The sequence below is a fragment of the Neovison vison genome, chromosome 9, assembly GCF_020171115.1.
Source record: "Neovison vison isolate M4711 chromosome 9, ASM_NN_V1, whole genome shotgun sequence".
Classification (NCBI taxonomy): Eukaryota; Metazoa; Chordata; class Mammalia; order Carnivora; family Mustelidae; genus Neogale; species Neogale vison.
This window is the reverse complement of record NC_058099.1, coordinates 88,970,388-88,990,289: the sequence shown is the minus strand read 5'-3', so window position 1 is coordinate 88,990,289 and position 19,902 is coordinate 88,970,388. Positions and strand designations below refer to the sequence as shown.

The window sequence follows — 19,902 nt, the reverse complement described above, 5'->3', positions numbered from 1 at the left end:
TCTGGATTATGCCAGCTTTAAACCTGAATATATCTACAGAATTTGAAACCTTTCATCTGCGTAGTATTTATATGATAAAATGCTAATTAGAAGTCTCGGTTTTTAGTCCATGAATCCACCATACTTAGAATGATTTGTAACAGGGCAGTACATTTAACATTTTAAAATTCAGACACTCCTATATCCATAGACCTACCCTACTACCCTTCTTACCTCAATTCAATACACCATCTTAAGCAGTAACTTTGGGGAGGGGAGAGAAAAAAAAAAAACCCAAAACTCAACCTTGAAATAATGTAAGACAATAGCTGAAATGTGCATTTTTATCAGCAGATACAAAATATCACAAATCACTTAAAAATAGCATTTTTCCGGGGCACCTGGGTGTGGCTCAGTTGGTTGAGCTTCTGCCTTCACCTCAGTTGGCTGATCCCAGGGTTCTGGGATCAAGTCCCACACTGGGTTCTCTGCTCAGGTGGGAGATCGCTTCTCCCTCTACCATTCCCTCTGCTTGTGTTCACTCTTTCTCTGTGAAATAAGTATTTCAAAAAAATAATAAGAAAAATACCATTTCCCCCATGATTTTAATATAGTTCTCTAATAAGGATTTCATTGGAAGCATACTCTTAAAAACATTCTTCCATGTTAAAGTGGTATTATGCCAATTTAGTACATGTCCTACAGATAAAGAGCAAAATAATTTCATCCACTCGGTTTCTAATGAAAGAACAACTTTAACAGCTTTTAGCTCAGTAACATTTATAAAGACTCTATGCTTTGCTTCCGTTTTCTTTTTCTTTTTTTTTAACCTAATGTCTAGTGGGTCATTTCCAGGCTTGAGGTATTTGCTTCCTTCCTTGGTATTACTCATTCAACTAGTCAGTCAGATGCATAATCTCTTAGACGTGTAGTAGACCCGTGTCTTCTCTCTGCATCCTGCATAACTCAAAACACAACACCGGGTATCCTGTGTAGTTCCTTTTTCGGTTATTGCATACTTGGCATGTACATCATCATTAAAATATAACATGTTACCGTAGTATTTAACCATAATGCTTGTTTAAAATTAAGACAACAGGGGGGCCTGGGTGGCTCAGTTAAGTGACTATCCTCCTGTTCAGGTCATGATCCTGAAGATTTTACTTATTTGAAAAAGAGACCCCAAGATAAGTAAAATCTTTAAAAAAAATAAAATTAGGACACAAAAGCCCACCCATCACCATTTAGTATAACCACTTTGATACTTTGTTTCAATGTAATGGCTTATTCTCAGTATTATAAGTAAACACCTGTTTATTCATGTGACTACAATCTTCACTGTTTTAACACAACCAAACAGCTCTTACTGAGCCTACCGAAAATGGATGAGTGTTAAAATACTTTAAATATATAAATCATTAATTTGATAAATGTGAAAGGCACAACTTATCTAGTATGCAATGAATAATTGGCTGATAAGAAATCTAAGCCATTTTAAAAATAAAATCATTATTAATATTGGAGAGCAAGTACGTTTTTTTAATAATTCAAAAGGATCATTGGTATTAGTCCAGGTAAATTTTATGAAAATAGGAAGTACAACTAATGACAATTATATTGTAGATCTTGACAATGTTAACTCTTCTTTGGGTTTGCTTCCTCATCTGTAAAATGAAGGAATTAAGCTATTTCATATCTAAAAAGTTTTATTTTTGGAGTTTGTCTGGCTTTCCATAATACCTGTTCTCAGAAAGTTATTTTTGTCATATAGAATGTCTAAATGCACCAAGAACCTTCCATTTATAGGAAATTGATGGCAGTTTGCAATTAAAAAAAATTTATTTTCACGTTTCAAGCTTTCTTAAACTGAGTAATACCTAATATTTATAGAAATCACCAAGAAAAACTACTGCAATACATTCTTAGGTAGTACACAGAAGTGGTAAATTGAAGTCAGTAAGAAGTCTGGAAAAGTGTATAGATTATAAACCAATTAATTGGAAGTTCTTACACTGTCTTATGTACTTGAAGATATAGTAGGAGTTATGTACACTGCCAACCATTTCCCCAGGATTAGTATTACCATCCAAGTTCCACCATGCTGGCATGCACAAAAGAGAACTATCAAAATAAGTTCACTTGAGGCTCTTCTAGCCCAGGTTAAAAATCGGTATGAGTCTTTACAAATGAATGGGGTTGAGATTTTCATTACATTAGAAACGTAAGAGATAATTATCAATCAATCAGTTCCATCTCTTCCTTTCTAGTGAGGAAACTGGTCCAGAGACGTGACTTGGCAAGGCCACAGATCTAACTGGTGTCCGGTGAGAAGAGAACCCAGATCTCCTTGCCAATTCTTCTACATGATTCTATCTTCTGGATGCCATGGCGCGGGCAATGCTCTGAAAAGGTAGGAGAAATCTAAATGGAGTATCAAATTTTAAAGGTGACATCCACAGTCCATCTAGTTCAACTTCACATTTAAATCTGGAATTTCTTCTGAAGCACTGGGGCAGATGTCATTCTGCTTCTCCCCAGTGAGAAGATCCTCTTTGACACGGAGGAAGCAATCCCTTTCTGTCATGGACAAATAACCATTTGCTTCTTCACACTGAGCTCTAATCTGCCATTTTGGAACTTTAACCTAGTTGTATTGAGTCAAAAATAATAAACTGTACATGTCTCTCAAATATCAGAACACAGCTATCATTACATAATTCTCCAGTTGGTCTTTGGGTTATGGTTTGTGGGACTCTTTCCGACTTGGTAAAACATTCCAGGATTTATTCTCATTTGTGAATATCCTTTCATTGCATCTTGAAATGAAATTAATATTTACAGATGTGGTTTGATTAGCCTTTTGTATGAGATTATTGCCCCATGGTTAATATTTCTGCATCCTAAAATTGCAGCCAATTACAACTGGCTCACATTATTTCTAGCAAACTAAAAATACCCAGGTTTTTTTCCTTCATCTGTAAACTCTTGATAAATGCAATTCCGTATTCCTATCAATGGCTTTCTATTGTATGTAGGATAATCATCAGGGCCCACGACACCAGGTATGATTGTGCCCGTAACGAATTTGTGAGCCTCATCTTTATGCCATCTGTTCCCCTTGACTTCTGGCCAGGCTTTTTACACTTCAAATGAACTGTCCTTCCTCTAGGCTTCTACATACTATTCCCTTCAGCTAGCAATGATTTCCCTTGGCCACCGGGTTGAGTCATCCTTCAAAATTTATATCCAGTATCACTTTGTGAAACTCTTACTTGGCCTTCTCCACATGTTCCCCTCCATAAAGTACAATTAACCTGTTATAATAAGCCACAAATTTTCCTCAGCCCTTATCCAAACACTAATACGGTATCTGTGTCCTCGGTTATACTATGAAGTCTATGAGAACATGGTCCATGTCTACCTTTAGCTGGCATAGAGTATTACATGATTTAGACATTCAATAAATATTTGTTGAATGAATGAATACTGAATTAGTATGATCAATATTTTAAATTTAACAAGTAATCAAAGAAAACACATAGCTAAACTCTAGGGTGCAGGTTGTACAAAAAAGGAACTGTACAGCAGCTCCACAACAATCCTGAGAAGAAACCTCTCCAAAAGAAGAAGTGATGAGAAAACTACACAACTATGTTCTATAAAGAAGAATGGTAAATGTTTTCGGTCTTTATGGTAAGGGATGGGAAGCATGGAAGAAGGCAAACAAGCACAGCTGGGTGGTATATTTGTTGTTTTACTGTTAATTTGACACATCTGAACCAAAGCATTCACAATACTTGATATACTTTGAAGAGAATCATATACTATAGTCTTAGACATAACCACAGAACAAGCAGAACAATTAAAACTACATAAGGCCTTAAAATATATCCACAGTGTGTATTATTTCAATATTCATTCATTTACAAATTAGACTACATACCGTTAATTTTATTTTTATTTTTCTTTCATTGTTTTATTCAGGCAGGATTCATTCAAGGAAAGGCAACTTAGTTTTTGTGTGTGAGTTTTATTTTTTACTACATTGGTTAATATAAAAGTTATGAATTAAATGTTCTCTTATCTCCTGTATTCCAGGAGTGAATCCATGAAATTCTCAGGTAGTAATCTAAAACAACAGATCCTATTAAAAATAGCCAAGGTGAAAAACAACCAAATAGCCAGGCTGTTTGTGGTCTTGAAAAACATCTAATGGACTCTTCAGGTTTTCTTGTAATGAAGAGTACTGCAATTCTATGAGATTAGTCAAAATTTAAAACAACATTGCGTACAAAATCATTCTTGAAGCTCTAAATGCCTTTTTAAATAATAAAAACGAGAATTTTAAGTAGTTGCCTCATAGTACCAAACCTATAAATCAGAACTAGTTAAGATTCATTCAGTGCTATCATGACTTCTCATTTACAAGGTAACTAGTTGGTAAATTAACAGATGGCATAAAACTTAAGACTTACATCATTTTTTAAAAGGAGAAAATGTATGATAACCAGGGAATACAGAAAGTTCAATGTATTTTACAATAAAATAATTGTTTAAACCTCAATCCCTGTACAACAGGGTTTAGGTCATCTCTAGTGAATTTGCATGTTTTCATACAGTTTATTCTATTATGAGTACTAGAACTGTTTTAGATATACAGCTTTTTATTGAAGAATATTACATTTGTATACCTGGATAAGATTTAGTACGTTGAGATGTTTTAAAAATATCTATAAATTTGATATGCAAAAGCATTTGGCAATACTTTTACAGCATTTGATTTTATAGAATTAAAATTTCATACAGTACTCATTTTGATGTTTAAAAAAAATTCACAGAAAAAAATATAAATTACACAGCCTGACTGCATGATACTGTTATTTCCAGTTTCTAGTTCTGGTAATAAAAACCTTCATTAAGTCTGTTAACAAATCATTACCTGTACATTTATGAAGGCAACTGACATGATTTGCAAACAAAACCTTCAGGTTTTATGTTATTTACCAAAGAGTGCAGTTCAGCAAGAAAAGAAAACCCAGTATGCAAATTTACAGAATATTTTACAAATTTACCAGTTCCTGTGACACAAACTGTTTCAACCTTTCAAGGTACTGTCCATAAAGTTCCACATCATTGTGACCTGCCCCTTCAACCCACAGAGGCTCCACAGGTCTTTGGCAACGCTCAAACAGTGCGAGGCCATGTGAAAAGTCAATGACTTCATCTTCAGTCCCATGAATTATTAATACCGGAGAGGTTATCTTAGAGATTTTGTCAATGCTGTAAAAGAAAGGGGGATAAAGTCAATGAATTAGCTATGAAAAGGAACATAAAACATACTTACTTGTGATATTCTGACAGATCATTCAAATATCAGAATGGTCCTTGAATCAACTCAGAAGAAACAGATGCTTCTTGGATTTCAAATAAGATTTAAAAGTTACTTTACATACTCCTTTATCTTAAGATTGCCTAACTTCATGCACTTCTGTTTTGAGGGAATCATTCAATGGTTACTGGCAACCTACTGCACCTTTCTACAATGTGTGGTTTTTTTTTTTTTTTTTAAAGATTTATTTATTTATTGGAGAGCAAGCAAGAAAGCACAAGTTGGGTGGCAGGGGAGAGGCAGAGGGAGAAACAGACTCCTTGCTAAGCAGGGAACCTGATGTGGGGCTCGATCCTGGGACCCTGGGATCATGACCTCAGCCAAAGGTACCCCAAACAATGTTTAGCACAAACGTAGGTTGGAAGGAGAGGAGGAAACTAAGGACTATTCAGGTATGTGCTAACTTCATACCTCTGCATTCTTATTTTTTTCTTCCCCCTTAATCTACTAAAATGACAGCAAAATCTTTTCTTGTTTTTGTTTTGGGGTTATCAACTCACAAAAATAGGGAGAATGTAATATAACATAAAATTCTGGAGCTGGAAGGCAGATAAATGAGTGGGATAACAGACTGAAATTGTGGGAAAAAGCCAATTTTAAGGGGATACAAGGTAAACTGAAGAAAAAAATCCAATTTATACCATGGGATATCCCAGAAGGCTAGGAATTGATATGGGGATGAAGGCAGGTGATAGAGGAGTTTACAGAATTAGTTCAAAGTCTGTTTAACAATCCTTAAATTTATATGGAACCAAAAAAGACCCCAAATTGCAAAGGAAATGTTGAAAAAGAAAAACAAAGCTGGGGGCATCACATTGCCTATGTTTAGCTGTATTACAAAGCTGTGATTACCAAGGTAGCATGGCATGGGCACAAAAACACACAAATCAGTAGAACAGAACAGAGTGCTCCGATATGAACTCTTCACTCTACAGTCAACTAATCTCCAACAAAGCAGGAAAAAATATCCAATGGGTAAAAAACAGTCTCTTCAATAAATGGTGCTGGGAAAACTGGACAGCTGTATACAGAAGATGAAACTCTACCATCCTCTTACATCATATGCAAAGATAAACTCAAAATGGATTAAAGACCTCCATGTGAGGCAGGAATCCATCAAAATCCTAGCAGAACATGGCAGTAATCTCTTTTATACTGGCCATAGCAACTTCTTTCAAGACATGTCTCTAAAGGCAAGGGAAACAAAAGCAAATATGAACTTTTGGGACTTCATCAAGATAAAAAGCTTCTGCACAGCAACGGAAACAGTCAACAAAACAAAGAGGCAACCGCGGAATGGGAGAAGATATTTGCAAATGACAGTACAGACAAAGGGCTGAAATCCAAGATCTATAAAGAACTTCTCAAACGCAACACCTAAAAAACAAAGAAGTCAAAAAACTGGCAGAAGACATGAACAGACACTTCTCCAAAAAGACATACAAATGGCTAATAGACACACGAAAGAATGTTCATCATTAACCATCAGGGAAATTCAAATCAAAACCACACTGAGATACCACCTTACACCAGTAAGAATGGCAAAAATTGACAAGGTGAGAAACAACTAATGTTGGAGAGGCTGTGTAGAAGAGGAACCCTCTTACACTGCTGGTGGAAACCCAAGTTGTTGCAGCCACTTTGGAAAACAGTGTGGAGGTTCCTCAACAATTAAAAATAAATGACCCAGCAACTGCACTACTGGGTATTTACCCCAAAGATACAGATGTACTGAAAAGAAGGGCCACATGCAACCCAAGGTTCATAGCAGCAATGTCCACAATAGCCAAATGGTGGAAAGAGCTCAGATGCCCTTCAACAGACAAATAAAGAAGATGTGATCCACATATACAATGGAATTATTACTCAGCCATCAGAAAGGATGAATACGCAACTTCTGCAACAACATGGGTGGGACTGGAGGAGATTATGCTAGGTGAAATTAAGTCAAGAAGAGAACGTCAATTATACGGTTGCATGTATTTGTGGAACATAAGGAATACATGGAGGACATTAGGAGAAGAAAGAGAAAAATGAAGGTGGGTGGGAATCGGGAGTGGGAGACAGAACCATGAGACTATGGACTCCGTGGAAACAAACTGAGGATTTTAAAAGGGAGGGGGTGGGGGGATGGGCTGGCCTGGTGATGGGTATTAAGGAGGACATGGATTACATGGAGCACTGGATACACAAACAACGAATCATGGAACACTTAATCAAAAACTAATGATATACTGTATGGTGACTAACATTACATTAAAAAAACAAACAAAGTCTGTTTAATAAAGAAGTCCTTCTCCTCCAGATTCTTTCCCCTTCTTTTTGTAAAAATGGTAGCGGCTCTCTACCCAAAACTGAAGGTTTTGTGGACCAGGGAATTGCAAGAACAGTTTGAGGCAAGAGGTAAACACACATATGTGTAAACATATATACTGCTGCTACGAACCCATTTTCTGTACTGGGTCTCCAGAATGCTGGCAGCCAGGCCCTCATTCCTCCAGAGAGGACTTTTAGAAAGACTCCTTGTTGGAGACTATATACACTTTAAGAGGAAAGATAAGGAAATAGTGACATAGGGTGGGATCCCCAAGTAACTGATTTGATCAGATGACTGTATAGTGAAGCTTGCACTCAACAAGGCTTAACCACCTGCTTCCTATTAGCTCTTTAGTTCCTCACTCTTACATATGAGGAGACAACAAGAATTATCAGACATCAGAGAACACTTCAAGTATCAGTCAGAGATCAAAACAATTTTAAAAAGGCAACTTAATAGACACAAACTGCACAGAGACCATACAAACAAATTTTAATGCTAAAAAAAAAAAAAAAAAAAAATCTTTCCAGAGAGAAAGAAGGCATTATAAAATGAGGATACAATCTTGAAAAAGGAAATCAATGAAATAATTCAAGGCTGCATTTGTTAAGAAAAAATGCTTGGTTGGCTATGTTATTTGCTATCAAATGTTCGATAGTGAAGGAATTATAACAAATAAAAAGAAATCTATGTTCTTTTTCAAACAGTTTGCAGTTAAGTACTGCTATCTTTGTTGGTATAGCCGAAATGAGTGAGCTGCAGAGATACAGGATGGCAAAATCATTCTTACTCTTCTATTAGACAGAAGCAGTATGATGCACATACCTTCCAATATACCATATCTAAAACAACAAACCCTAAATTAAGAACAAAAAAACCTCCCAAAGCCTGCTCATATGCTCCCACCATTAGTTTCTCTTAAGAAAGTGGTCACTGCCTGGCTAATGATGAAAAAATTTGCTTTTGAAATGACCCTTGTTTTATAAAAAAGCAAGTAATGACTCTGGCCTTTGGCCCATCTATCAGTCACAAAAAAATCTCTGTATAGTTGCCAATTGGGGAAAAGAAATAAGACCGAAATTGCCAGATTCTCCCTTTTGCCTTCTCTGAGGAAAATGGGCCACCAGGTGTTTCTAGTTATCAAGAGGAGCTAGAGGAACTTCCATCTTGTCTTCAGGAAAAGTAGTCCTCCTTTCAAATTTGAATAAAACTGTGTTTGCAGACTTTGTGGTGGCAACACTTAAGTTAATTTAAGACAGAACTTTTTTGCAATTCACTTCTTTTATAAATCAGCTATCATTAATTAGATGCTATTCACTAATTTTTATGCACATGTCTCATTTTCCCTTTACTCTTCCTCTACGCCAGTATTATGTCTCACTGAATGGTACCATTATTCATTAGCAGCTCAAGTCAGAACCCTGGGACTTATGCTCAAGTTCTTTCGTTTAGCATCCTCTATTCACTCTTGACACTCAGTTCTGTCAATTTCATTTCTCAAATTAAGTCAATGCCACTCTCTGGGGTATAAGGCCCTCAGCTCTTTTCATCAGGATTACTATTGCTCCAATATTTCAGCTTCCTAACTGGGCTCCCGCCACCACCCTTTTCAAAAATTAATTTTTCACTAATTCTAGAATATATGTGAAAGAGAAGTTCATGCCTGAATGAACTGCATTATGAATACCTTAGGTGATGGAAATAAATGCCCTTAAAAGTTTCTTTGAATTAAACGATTTTGAATATTGATACTTACTTTGGGAACGCATCAAAACAGTAGGTCTTCTTGGTATCAGGAAAAGCAACTCGCATTCCCGAAGTCAAAGGAGAATGAAGAATAACAGCAGCACTCTCATAACGAGCAGCAAGATCCACAGATGGTACTGTCCCTATACTTTGGCCATATATAATCACATTTTCAGGGCGAATGCCATATCTATAAAGTTCAGAAATTAAAAAAAAAAAAGGTGGAGAGTTGGACTGGTATGAAATAGTCAATCATTTTCTAAGGACTTAAACTTCTAACAGAATGATTTAGAATGAGACAATGTCAACTTTGTATTTAAAATAGGTTTCTTAGCCATCTAATCATATTTAATGCTATAATAAAATCTATATTCTTAGCCTATTTCATTTTTTTCATCTTTTAGAAAAATAACTGCTGAGGTCTTTTAAAATTTCAAACTTAAATGAATTCATTGAATAACCCATGCAATTCAATGTGGCATAATCGCTAATATTTTACTTATTTAAAAGATTTTATTATTTATTTATTTATTTGTGTGTGTGTGTGTGTGTGTGTGTGTGTGAGAGAGAGAGAGAGAGAGACAGAGAGAGAGAGAGTGAGTGCGTGCGAGAGAGCGAGACTGAGAGACACACAGCCAGAAAGGGAACACAAGCAGGGGGAGTGGGAGAGGGAGAACTGAGCAGGGAACCCAGTGCTAGGGCTCCATCCCAGGACCCCAGGATCATGACCTGAGCCGAACACAGCCGAACATAGCTGGGTAAGCCACCCAGGCGCCCCACATCACTAATATTTTAGTACACTGATGTTTTAATAGACTGTTTATTTCCCATTCTATATAACAAAAGTTCTTTGTCTACACCTCAAAAGTGGCTCATTTTATTTTTAAAAGATATTTTTATTTATTTATTTGACAGAGAGATACAGTGAGAGAGGGAACACAAGAAGGGGTGGAAGAGGGGGAAGCCTGCCCTGAGTAGGGAGCCTAATGCGGGGCTTCCTCCAGGACTCTGGGATCATACCCTAAGCGGAAGGCAGACGCTTAAAGACTGAGACACCCAGGTGCCCCTCATTTTTTGAACTTGGTTACAGTGACGAAAAGGGCTACATATGGTTACTATATGGAATAAAATATATACACATTTTAGCTGAAAATAAATTACTATTTTTCTTGAAAGTTGCCTTTACCATGGACTAATGATTGGAAAGATAAAGATATCAAAGAGAATTTCAAATATTTTATGATTCAGTTAATTATGAACAAACTTCATGCTAAAATCTCAAGTATTGCCTTATCTCCTTTAAAAATGCTGCAGGGGTGCCTGGGTGGCTCAGTGGGTTAAAGCCTCTGCCTTCGGCTCAGGTCACGATTCCAGGGTCCTGCAATTGAGCCCCACATCGGGCTCTCAGCTCAATAGGGAAGCCTGCTTCCTCCTCTGTCTGTCTGCTGCTCTGCCTACTTGTGATCTTTGTCTGTCAAATAAATAAACAAATAAAATCTTAAAAAAAAAAAAGCTGCAGATTTAAATATGTCAACTCTTGCCTCAAATATATCAGATATAATCTATGTTCCAAGCACTGTTATTTGTTTATGGTATAATTGTCCCAAATGTAAACTACTGTAAGCAGAAATGAAGTGCTACAGGAGCTAATGAATGTGGGGTTAGAATTAGAGTAAGATCAAATATGCTTTTCCATTTTAAAAGCCTGAAAGCAGTCACTTATGGATGCTAAGGGCCATTTGCGCAACAACATCTGGTTTTTGAAAAAGGTAATGTAGCTTTCCAAGTATCTAAATATGAAGAAATAGGGCGCCTGGGTGGCTCGGTTGGTTAAGCAACTGCCTTTGGCTTAGGTCATGATCCCAGTGTTCCGGGATTGAGCCCCAAATCGGGCTCCCTGCTCAGTGGGAAGCCTGCTTTCCCTCTCCCACCCCCCTGCTCATGTTCCTGTTCTCATTGTCACTCTCTCGCCGTCAAATAAATAAAATCTTTAAAAAAAAGAGAGATAGAGAGAGAGAGAGAGAAAAGTCTTTTTCTTTACAAGACCTGACTGTAATTCTTCACTGGAGTTAAGTTACAAAAATGAACATTTAGGGGTGCCTGCGTGGGTCAGTCATTAAGCATCTGCCTTCAGCTCAGGTCATGATCCCAGAGTCCTGGGATAAAGCTCTGCATCGGGCTCCATGATCAGTGGGAAGCCTGCTTCTCCCTCTCCCCCTCCCCCTGCTTGTATTCACTCTCTTGCTGTGTCTCTGTCACACAAAATCTTTAAATCTTTAATAAATAAAATCTTTAAAAAGGAGAAGAAGAAGAAGAAGAAGAAGAAGGAGGAGGAGAAGAAGAAAATGGACACTTCCATCATCAGCATTAACTCTTGAGGCTGTGTGGTTGCTCTTAGCTGAATAGCAGAACTGCTGGATGGTAACTATGGGTTTTAGGCTAATGTTAGCAATGGCAAGGCTCCAGAGTAGAAGGAGATGCCAATTTAGCATCAGAGAACGCAAAGAAATAACAGAGTTTCAGAAAAGTACAACTTGGACTTCAAAGACTATATAATCTAGTTCAGCTGCTTACGAAGTAGATGTTCAGAGTCAGAATAAGTCAGTGGCAGACCTATAATTAGAACTCAGGTACCCTAACTCCTAGGCCAGTGACTTTTCAATAACACCCAGATAATGAGCTCAAAGATTGTTGTACTACTTAGAAATTCATCTATTCAGCCCTTGTTTCTCATTCATTAAGTATGTGTGGTCAACTTTGTTTAAAGAGATGAATTAAATCAAGACTGGAAATTATTTTATAAAGTTTCCTTCAAATTAATCAGACGAGATGAAAAATAGGAAAAAGTTAACCACCTACAAGGTTTTATTTTTTATAACATATACCTAGAACACTGAATTGAATATTAGTATGTTCTGGTTGAATAAAGTTATCTTTTCATGTTGTTGAGAAGCACTAATAATGAAGGCTATCTGCTACAACTTAGCATCCATAAAAGCTGTTCTAATCCACTGAAGTTATACTTTAAAATGAGCTGTAGCTCAATAAATCTGTCATTAAAAATATGTATTATCACATTTTCCTGACAGGTACTATAACTAGATTCAATTGGTTGAGTCTGGATAAAGTGGGAACTCATTTATTTTTGTTTGTACAACTGAGGGGACTGACATCATTATACCTGAAACAGATTTTTCCTCTGGTCATTTAAGGCAGGTTCTTTTTTTTTTTTTAAAGAACTTCTCTTTTGTTAGATTAGCAACACCATTTCAAAAAAATTATTTATTTATTTATTATTTATTATTTTATTTTTTTTTAAAGATTTTATTTATTTATTTGACAGAGAGAAATCACAAGTAGATGGAGAGGCAGGCAGAGAGAGAGAGGGAAGCAGGCTCCCCGCTGAGCAGAGAGCCCGATGCAGGACTCGATCCCAGGACCCTGAGATCATGACCTGAGCCGAAGGCAGCGGCTTAACCCACTGAGCCACCCAGGCGCCCCTATTTATTTATTTTTAAAAGATTTTATTTATTTGACACAGAGAGAGAAATCACAAGTAGGCAGAGAAGCAGGCAGAGAGAGAGGGGAGAAAGCAGGTTCCCTGCGGAGCAGAGAGCCCAACGCGGGGCTCCATCCCAGGACCCTGGGATCATACCTGAGTCGAAGGCAGAGGCTTTAAACCACTGAGCCACCCAGGCACCCCCACCATTTTTTTTTTTTTTTTTAAGATTTTATTTATTTGACACACAGAGAGAGCGAGCGAGCGAGCGAGAACAAGCAGGGAGAGGAGCAGGTAGAGAAAGAGGGAGAGGCAGACTCCTTGCTGAGTAAGGATCCCAAGGCAGGACTCCACCCCAGGACTCTGAGCTCATGACCTGAGCTGAAGGCAGCTGCTTAACCAACTGAGCCACCCAGGAGCCCAAGGCAGTATTGAAGTTTATAAATTTTTACCATTTCCTGTCCCCCCAACTCATTAACAACTTTTTGTACCCCTCACCATCTTTTCTAACTCATTAGGATGTCTATATAATTTCAAATGATTTAAGAAACCTCTTTATATGAAACGTTGTTATGAGAACATAGTTTTATTATGTTATCTTACAGGATTAAATGCTTCAAAAAGTTTTTTTTTTTTTTTTCAAAGATTTTATTTATTTATCTGACAGAGAGAGATTACAAGTAGGCAGAGAGGCAGGTAGAGAGAGGAGGAGGAGGAAGCAGGCTCCCCGCTGAGCAGAGAGCCCGATGCGGGACTCGATCCCAGGACCCCGAGATCATGACCTGAGCCGAAGGCAGCGGCTTAACCCACTGAGCCACCCAGGCGCCCCAAAAAGTTTTTTTTAAAAAAAGATTAAATTTATCTGACAGAGAGAGAGCACAAGTAGGCAGAGAGGCAGGCAGAGAGAGTAGGAAGCAGGCTCCCCGCTGAGCAGAGAGCCCGATGCGGGACTCGATCCCAGGACCCTGAGATCATGACCTGAGCCGAAGGCAGTGGCCCAACCCACTGAGCCACCCAGGCGCCCTCAAAAAGTATTTTCTAAAAAAGGTTATGCCTACTAACAAAACTGTGGAAGTTCTAACTAAAACCATTAATATTTAAGCATTAAATTATGAATGATAAGTTTTCTTTGAGTCTTTTAGCTTTAGTCTAAAATACTTTGGAAATCAGGTAGCTTATCAGTGGATAATATGAGGAATAACTTGAACTAAGATATCTTTATTGTACATGAACCATCTGATGGAAAAAACTCGGAAATCTACAAAACAGCAATATTTTTCAATACTGATGACTAGGAAAGATTAAAGCAATTTCTAGTTCTCAAAAATGTATTGTTATAACTAAAGAATAACTGAAATGATAAGAGAATTTGCTTCAATGATTTATTATAGGGCACCTGGGTGGCTCAGTTAGTTTAGTCCCATGTCCCACATCAAGCTCCTTGCTCACCAGGGAGCCTGCTTCTCTGTTTCTCAGCAGGAGCCCCTCTGCCTGCTGCTCCCCCAGCTTGTGCTCACTCTCTGTCTCTCTCTCTCTCAAATGAATAAAATCTTAAAAAGAAAAAGATTTATAATAAATTACCTTTTCTTTACACGAGATCATGTTTCCAAATTTTATTAGTCCACAATGCAAAGTAAAAAAAATCTTGCTTTTACAGAATGAATACTTTAAAATTAGTTCCAATAAAATACCTGTAAGTCATACTTCTAAGAGATTACTACATAAAATAATGCAAACCCTGGTTTATGATTTTAACAAAAACAATCCAGCCTCTTATACTCTTAATGATAGATTAAATAAATCATTAGCTAAGTCAGTTATTTCTCTACCCTTGAACTGTTGCATTGCAACTTTGAATAAACGTCCTTATACCACACTCTACACGTTTATAAAACCAAGTATTTGTCATAGGCTTAAATTTTAAAGAAAATCACACACATGCACTAACAGACACAAATGAGATCTGTCTTAAAAACTATGTAATTCTGGGGTGCCTTTGTGGCTCCATCAGTTAAGCATCCGCCTTCGGCTCAGGTCATGATCTCAGGGTCCTAGAATCGAGCCTCACATTCAGCTCCCTGCTCATAGGAGGCTTGCTTGTCACTCTCTTCCCTGGCTTGTGCTCTCTCAAATAAATAAAATCTTAAAAAAAAAAAAAAAAAATCACTTAAAAAAAAAAACACAACTATGCTGTTTTTTGAAAATTTAAAATTATAATCTAAGAGCTTAATTCTTTTCTTTCTTTTTAAAAAGATTTTTAAATTTATTTATTTGACAGAGAAAGACACAGTGAGAGGGAACATAAGCAGGGGGAGTGGGAGAGGACGAGGCAGGCTTCCCACTGAGCCTTAACGACTGAGCTACCCAGGCACTCCTCAGAGCTTAATTCTTAATAGGTATATACTGGTTAATATAATCTCTATTTAGTACTTCAAAACATGTGTTATAAAAACTACTTTTTTAATATAAAACAATTTTAGTTAACCATCATAATAAATGTGCAAAATAATTTCCAATCACAATTTACCTTGTCCTAAGAGCAAGCCAAGCAGCTTCGATATCCGCATAGAGGTTCTTCTCTGTTGGTTTCCCAGAACTTGCGCCGTATCCAGAATAATCATATGAGAATATATTACAATTAATCCGTGATCCCAGTCCTATGTAAAAGCTGCTCATCTGCCCGAGATCAACAGCATTTCCATGTGAGAAGAGTAAAGTATATTTGGCGTTGGGTGAACAACGCACAAACATGCAGGCAATTCTGTTGCCTTTACTGGTTCTAGTCATGAAACATTCAATAGCATCTTTTTCTCTAGAAGAGTACTGCCAGTCTGCTCGTTCTGATAGATGTAAAGTCCAGCGGCTTCCACTTTCATCACACATCAACGTGTAAGTAGGATCAGGTGGCAAAAACGCTAATTTTGAAGCAATTTTCCCAGGGCAAGGTGGACAGCAGAAGAGGCAACATAGCTCACTAAATGAAAGATTATTCATCTTCTGAAAAAGAAGAGAGAGCAAATGTTTTAATTATTGAATATGGATTCTGCGTTTTCATACAACAGAAGGTTAAAATAAAGGCACTGGTAAATTCTACCACTGTTCAGTGTCTACTGCTATTATTTCAAGTATCCTTTGCCTAAACAGATTTTTGGAATCATTCTAGAAATAACTGAAATCCTCTAGTGAGGCAAATATTCCTGATCAGGAGATACTCAACCATTATAGGATGTCTCGAATAGTAGTGATTATATATTATAATATTTAACCAAAATATGAAAACTAATATGAAGAGTAGAGGTAATATTTGTTATTGCTCTACAGATAACAGCATAGGAGCTATGAAGTATTTTTAGAGTAATGTGTAATTTTAAGTCAGTTAAAGTTCTCAGAATCTCATGGAAAGGTAGGTATTTAACATGATACAGTAAATATATAATGATACTATATACATTGTTCATTTTCATAAATGAAATGCTTGCTATTTGGCAGGTATTCTATGTGTTATTACCACATTTAATCCTCAAAACCACCATGGTTGGTTTGAGAAAAGAAGCTTGCACAGTTTGAGGCAGCAGTGGAGCCAGGATTTGACAACAGGCTCAACACTGTTCTACATCCCTGGGCTATACTGCCTCAAAGATTCAGAAAACTATTTGTCTCAGATGCCTATCATTTCTTTTAGCCATACTTCCAGTGGCTCAAATAACCTATAAAACATTAAAACATTTGTCTATATGTAATTATTGCCCAAATTAAAAAGGATACAATATAAAGGCTACACAAAAAAAGGGGTAAAATCTGCTAATATTTCCTATATGGTTAGATGGGAAGAAGTGGTATAAGGTTTGAAGTCAGAGACAGTTGGAGTGGAGTTCCAACTCTACCACTTGGACAACTGTTTACTCTTCCAAACCTCACTGTCTTCCTAAGTAGATGAGGTCAATGTCTGGCTGTGAAGAACAAGTATCATGATGTGGTTAGGACATATACTACAGTAGTGGGGATACAGACGGCACACTTAAGGATGGTCCACTCTCTGTCTTTTGCATTAACATTTTTCAAGTACTTAGCTGATATTAAATCACCAACAAAAATAGGGTAATACCTGTTTGCCCTATTAGCCATTTCTTTGCATTTTGTCCTTTCTCAAATTTACTATCTCTTTTTAGCAGTAGGTCATGATTGCTTAATTCCAGAAAGAAGGCATTCAAAACAAACACCTTCTAGAGACTTGGTGGCACCTAATCTTCTACAAAAAAATCTAAACAGGAGGATGGAAAAAAAAATGTACATCACACCATCTGGAAAGTAAAAAATGTCCTTTTCACCCACCACAGAATCAAAATCTTGTTCATATGTTCAACAGACATGTACTAATTTCCCTGTGTAAACTAATCAGGTAGAAAGGAGGACAAACACCACAGCTGGAGAAACACCACACAGAGAAACAAAGACAGGAGTGGTATAAAAGGCTTTCAAAAAGAGGAGGGCAGGAAAGTGTCTCTTGGATAATAGGAAACACCTTTACTTGTTAGTCTATCTTTAGTCCTTTTCAACCTTCAAAAAAATATAGCACGAGTAAGTTACTGTCATAGTCTAGTTAATGTCAGAGTCTAGTTGGAAAAAGAGTCTGATAAACTAGAAATGACAATAAGGTGTCATCTTTAGTGGTCACTCTAACTGGCTCCGTGAAATACTGTACTGAGAAGGATTCTAAGGGCATATGCAAGGCTTGGCAGGCGAAAAACATGTCATAAATTAGTGATGTCTACTATAGGATTTGGCTACAGATTTATTATCCTGGTCATGAGGATATAGGACGTGGTGAAGAGGATGGCAGGAAAGGAAAGTTCAAAGGGTCAGTTTAAGAGAAGGAGATGACCTAGGGGGAAAAAAAAGATGAGGTATAAGGTTTGATATTCTTAATGCTATGTGCTGAATAATCTGTCAACCGCTATTTCTTGCTTCCAATTACCTTACGACTAGCAACTGCTGACCCACAAGAGTCTATTAAAAGCTTGGTTGAAATTAAGTTGTACATAGCTATATGTTCCTATAATTTACCTCTTGAACATGAAGACTTTTATATATGATAATAATGTAATTTAAAAACAAATGTGGCTGAATGAACGTATGTAATATGCAGAGTTGCTTCTGGGGATGAACACCAAAGGAGAGAAGGAGAAAAGGTGCAGTGCCAGGATCTATGCTAATGAAAGGACAACTTGACTTTTTTTTTAAGATTTTGATTTTTGAGAGAGAATGAGACAAAGAGGGTCAAAGGGAGAAGCAGGCTCTCTGCTGAGCAGGGTGTCTGATGTGGGTGGGAATCCATCCTGGGACTCTGGGATCGTGACCTGAGCCTAAGTCAGATGCTTAACAAACTGCCCAGGCAACCAAAAACCTTACTTCTTAATGGCAGTGGAAGAAATTACTCCTATCACCATAGCCCCAAACCAGATAAGTGGTGTCCATTTAATAATAAAAACTTGCAAATTAACACTTTTCTAATAATAGGCCTGGTATAGGACAGCAACACAGACTTGCTTAAGAAACAAGTATAAATAATCTAAATTTTAGTATCATCAGAGATAAACAAGTTATTGAGGAAAAAATTTTATTCTTGAAATTAAAAACATTAAATATCTTGCTAAATTTAGGTTAAGTCCCATTTGTGCTGCCGAAGTGAGCACAGTCCAAATTGTTTTATATAAAATTCATCAGAATAAAAATATATCATTCACCAGTTATTTCTTGGCTAACAAAGTCTTGAAGGGACAAGGCAGTAAATAATTGTAGGGATAAAATGATGAACATCTGAAAGTACACAAGAGCAAACAACAGATGACTAATTAAATAATTTAGAGCAGAATTTTGGACCAGGCAAAACAAGGATTTAAAATAGTGGTGCTAGGCTGGCTTAGTCAGTGTAGCATGTGACTCTTTCAGGGTCCTAAGTTCAAGCCTCACAGTGGGTGTAGAGAGGATTACTTAAAATCTTTCTACTCTTTTTTCTTTTTTTTTTAAAGATTTTATTTTTTTGTCAGATAGAGCACAAGCAGAGAGCCAGATGCAGGACCTGGGATCATGACCTGAGCCAAAGGTAGATGCTTAACAGACTGACCCACCCAGGTGCCCTTTAAAAACAAGATCTTGTTTAAAAAAAAAAAAGAAAAAAAAGTAAGTTATAATAAATCAATTTTTAAAAAAGAGGATACTTAAAGATGTAGTGGAAAAGTGTCATGAGGAAAATCCAACCGGAATCCCTGATTTAGAGAAATGAGTATCTGAAACAAAGAATTAGGCTGATGGATTAGGTATAAGATTCAATAACTAAAGAATGTATTAGTAAACTGAAATATCAGATTAAAGAATTCCCAAACAGGAATTTTTCAGGATGAAAGGGATGATGATAGAGAAAACATAAAAGAAAATTTAAGGAAAATAGAAGTAGAAATACCAGTATCAATATTATAAAGGTCCTAAAGGGAGAAGAGGAGAAAATAAAGACAAGAATCTAGGAATTTCTCAGAATTAAAGAAAAAATTCAGCCTGAAATTCCTCAGAGTGAGTGCCAAATATCTGAGAAAATTCCCACAGACTAGGCAAATTATAGTAAATATTAAGACTGCCAGAAACAAAAATATGAAAGTTTCTAGAAAGAATGACTACCTACAAAGGAACAAGAATCAGGTGAACATCTGACTTTTCAAAATCAACACTAGAAACCAACAGAAGATACTGGGAAGATAGTTTCAAAGTGAGAAAGAAAAAAACCCAAAACTTTGGAACTAGAATTTACAGAGATAAAGTAACATTGTAATATAAGGATAAAATAAATTTAGCTGTAGGCATACTAAAACTCAGGCTTACCAAACAAAAATAAATCCAAGAAAATTCTATGAAATATGTCAGATATGATAAAGAATAGTTAATATAATGTTTTGTTTTGTTTTAAAGCAAGCAATGAAG

The 19,902-nt window shown here is 36.8% G+C and overlaps 1 protein-coding gene across 2 annotated transcripts in view; it reads right to left on the bottom strand.

The window, feature by feature from the left end:
- Positions 1-1,666: 1,666 nt before the first annotated feature.
- ABHD17B (abhydrolase domain containing 17B, depalmitoylase) overlaps positions 1,667-19,902 on the bottom strand; it is a 54,205-nt gene continuing 35,969 nt past the window's right edge. The window contains exons 2-5 of one of the 2 annotated variants that reach the window (XM_044265909.1): positions 15,458-15,927; positions 9,442-9,621; positions 5,052-5,259; positions 1,667-2,381 (exon numbers count right to left, since the gene is read on the bottom strand). In XM_044265909.1, the coding sequence (XP_044121844.1) occupies positions 2,349-2,381; positions 5,052-5,259; positions 9,442-9,621; positions 15,458-15,924 (888 nt within the window). In that variant the 5' untranslated portion in view covers positions 15,925-15,927 and the 3' untranslated portion in view covers positions 1,667-2,348. The remainder of the gene's footprint in view (positions 2,382-5,051; positions 5,260-9,441; positions 9,622-15,457; positions 15,928-19,902) is intronic. The other variant, XM_044265908.1, reaches the window with a different exon arrangement.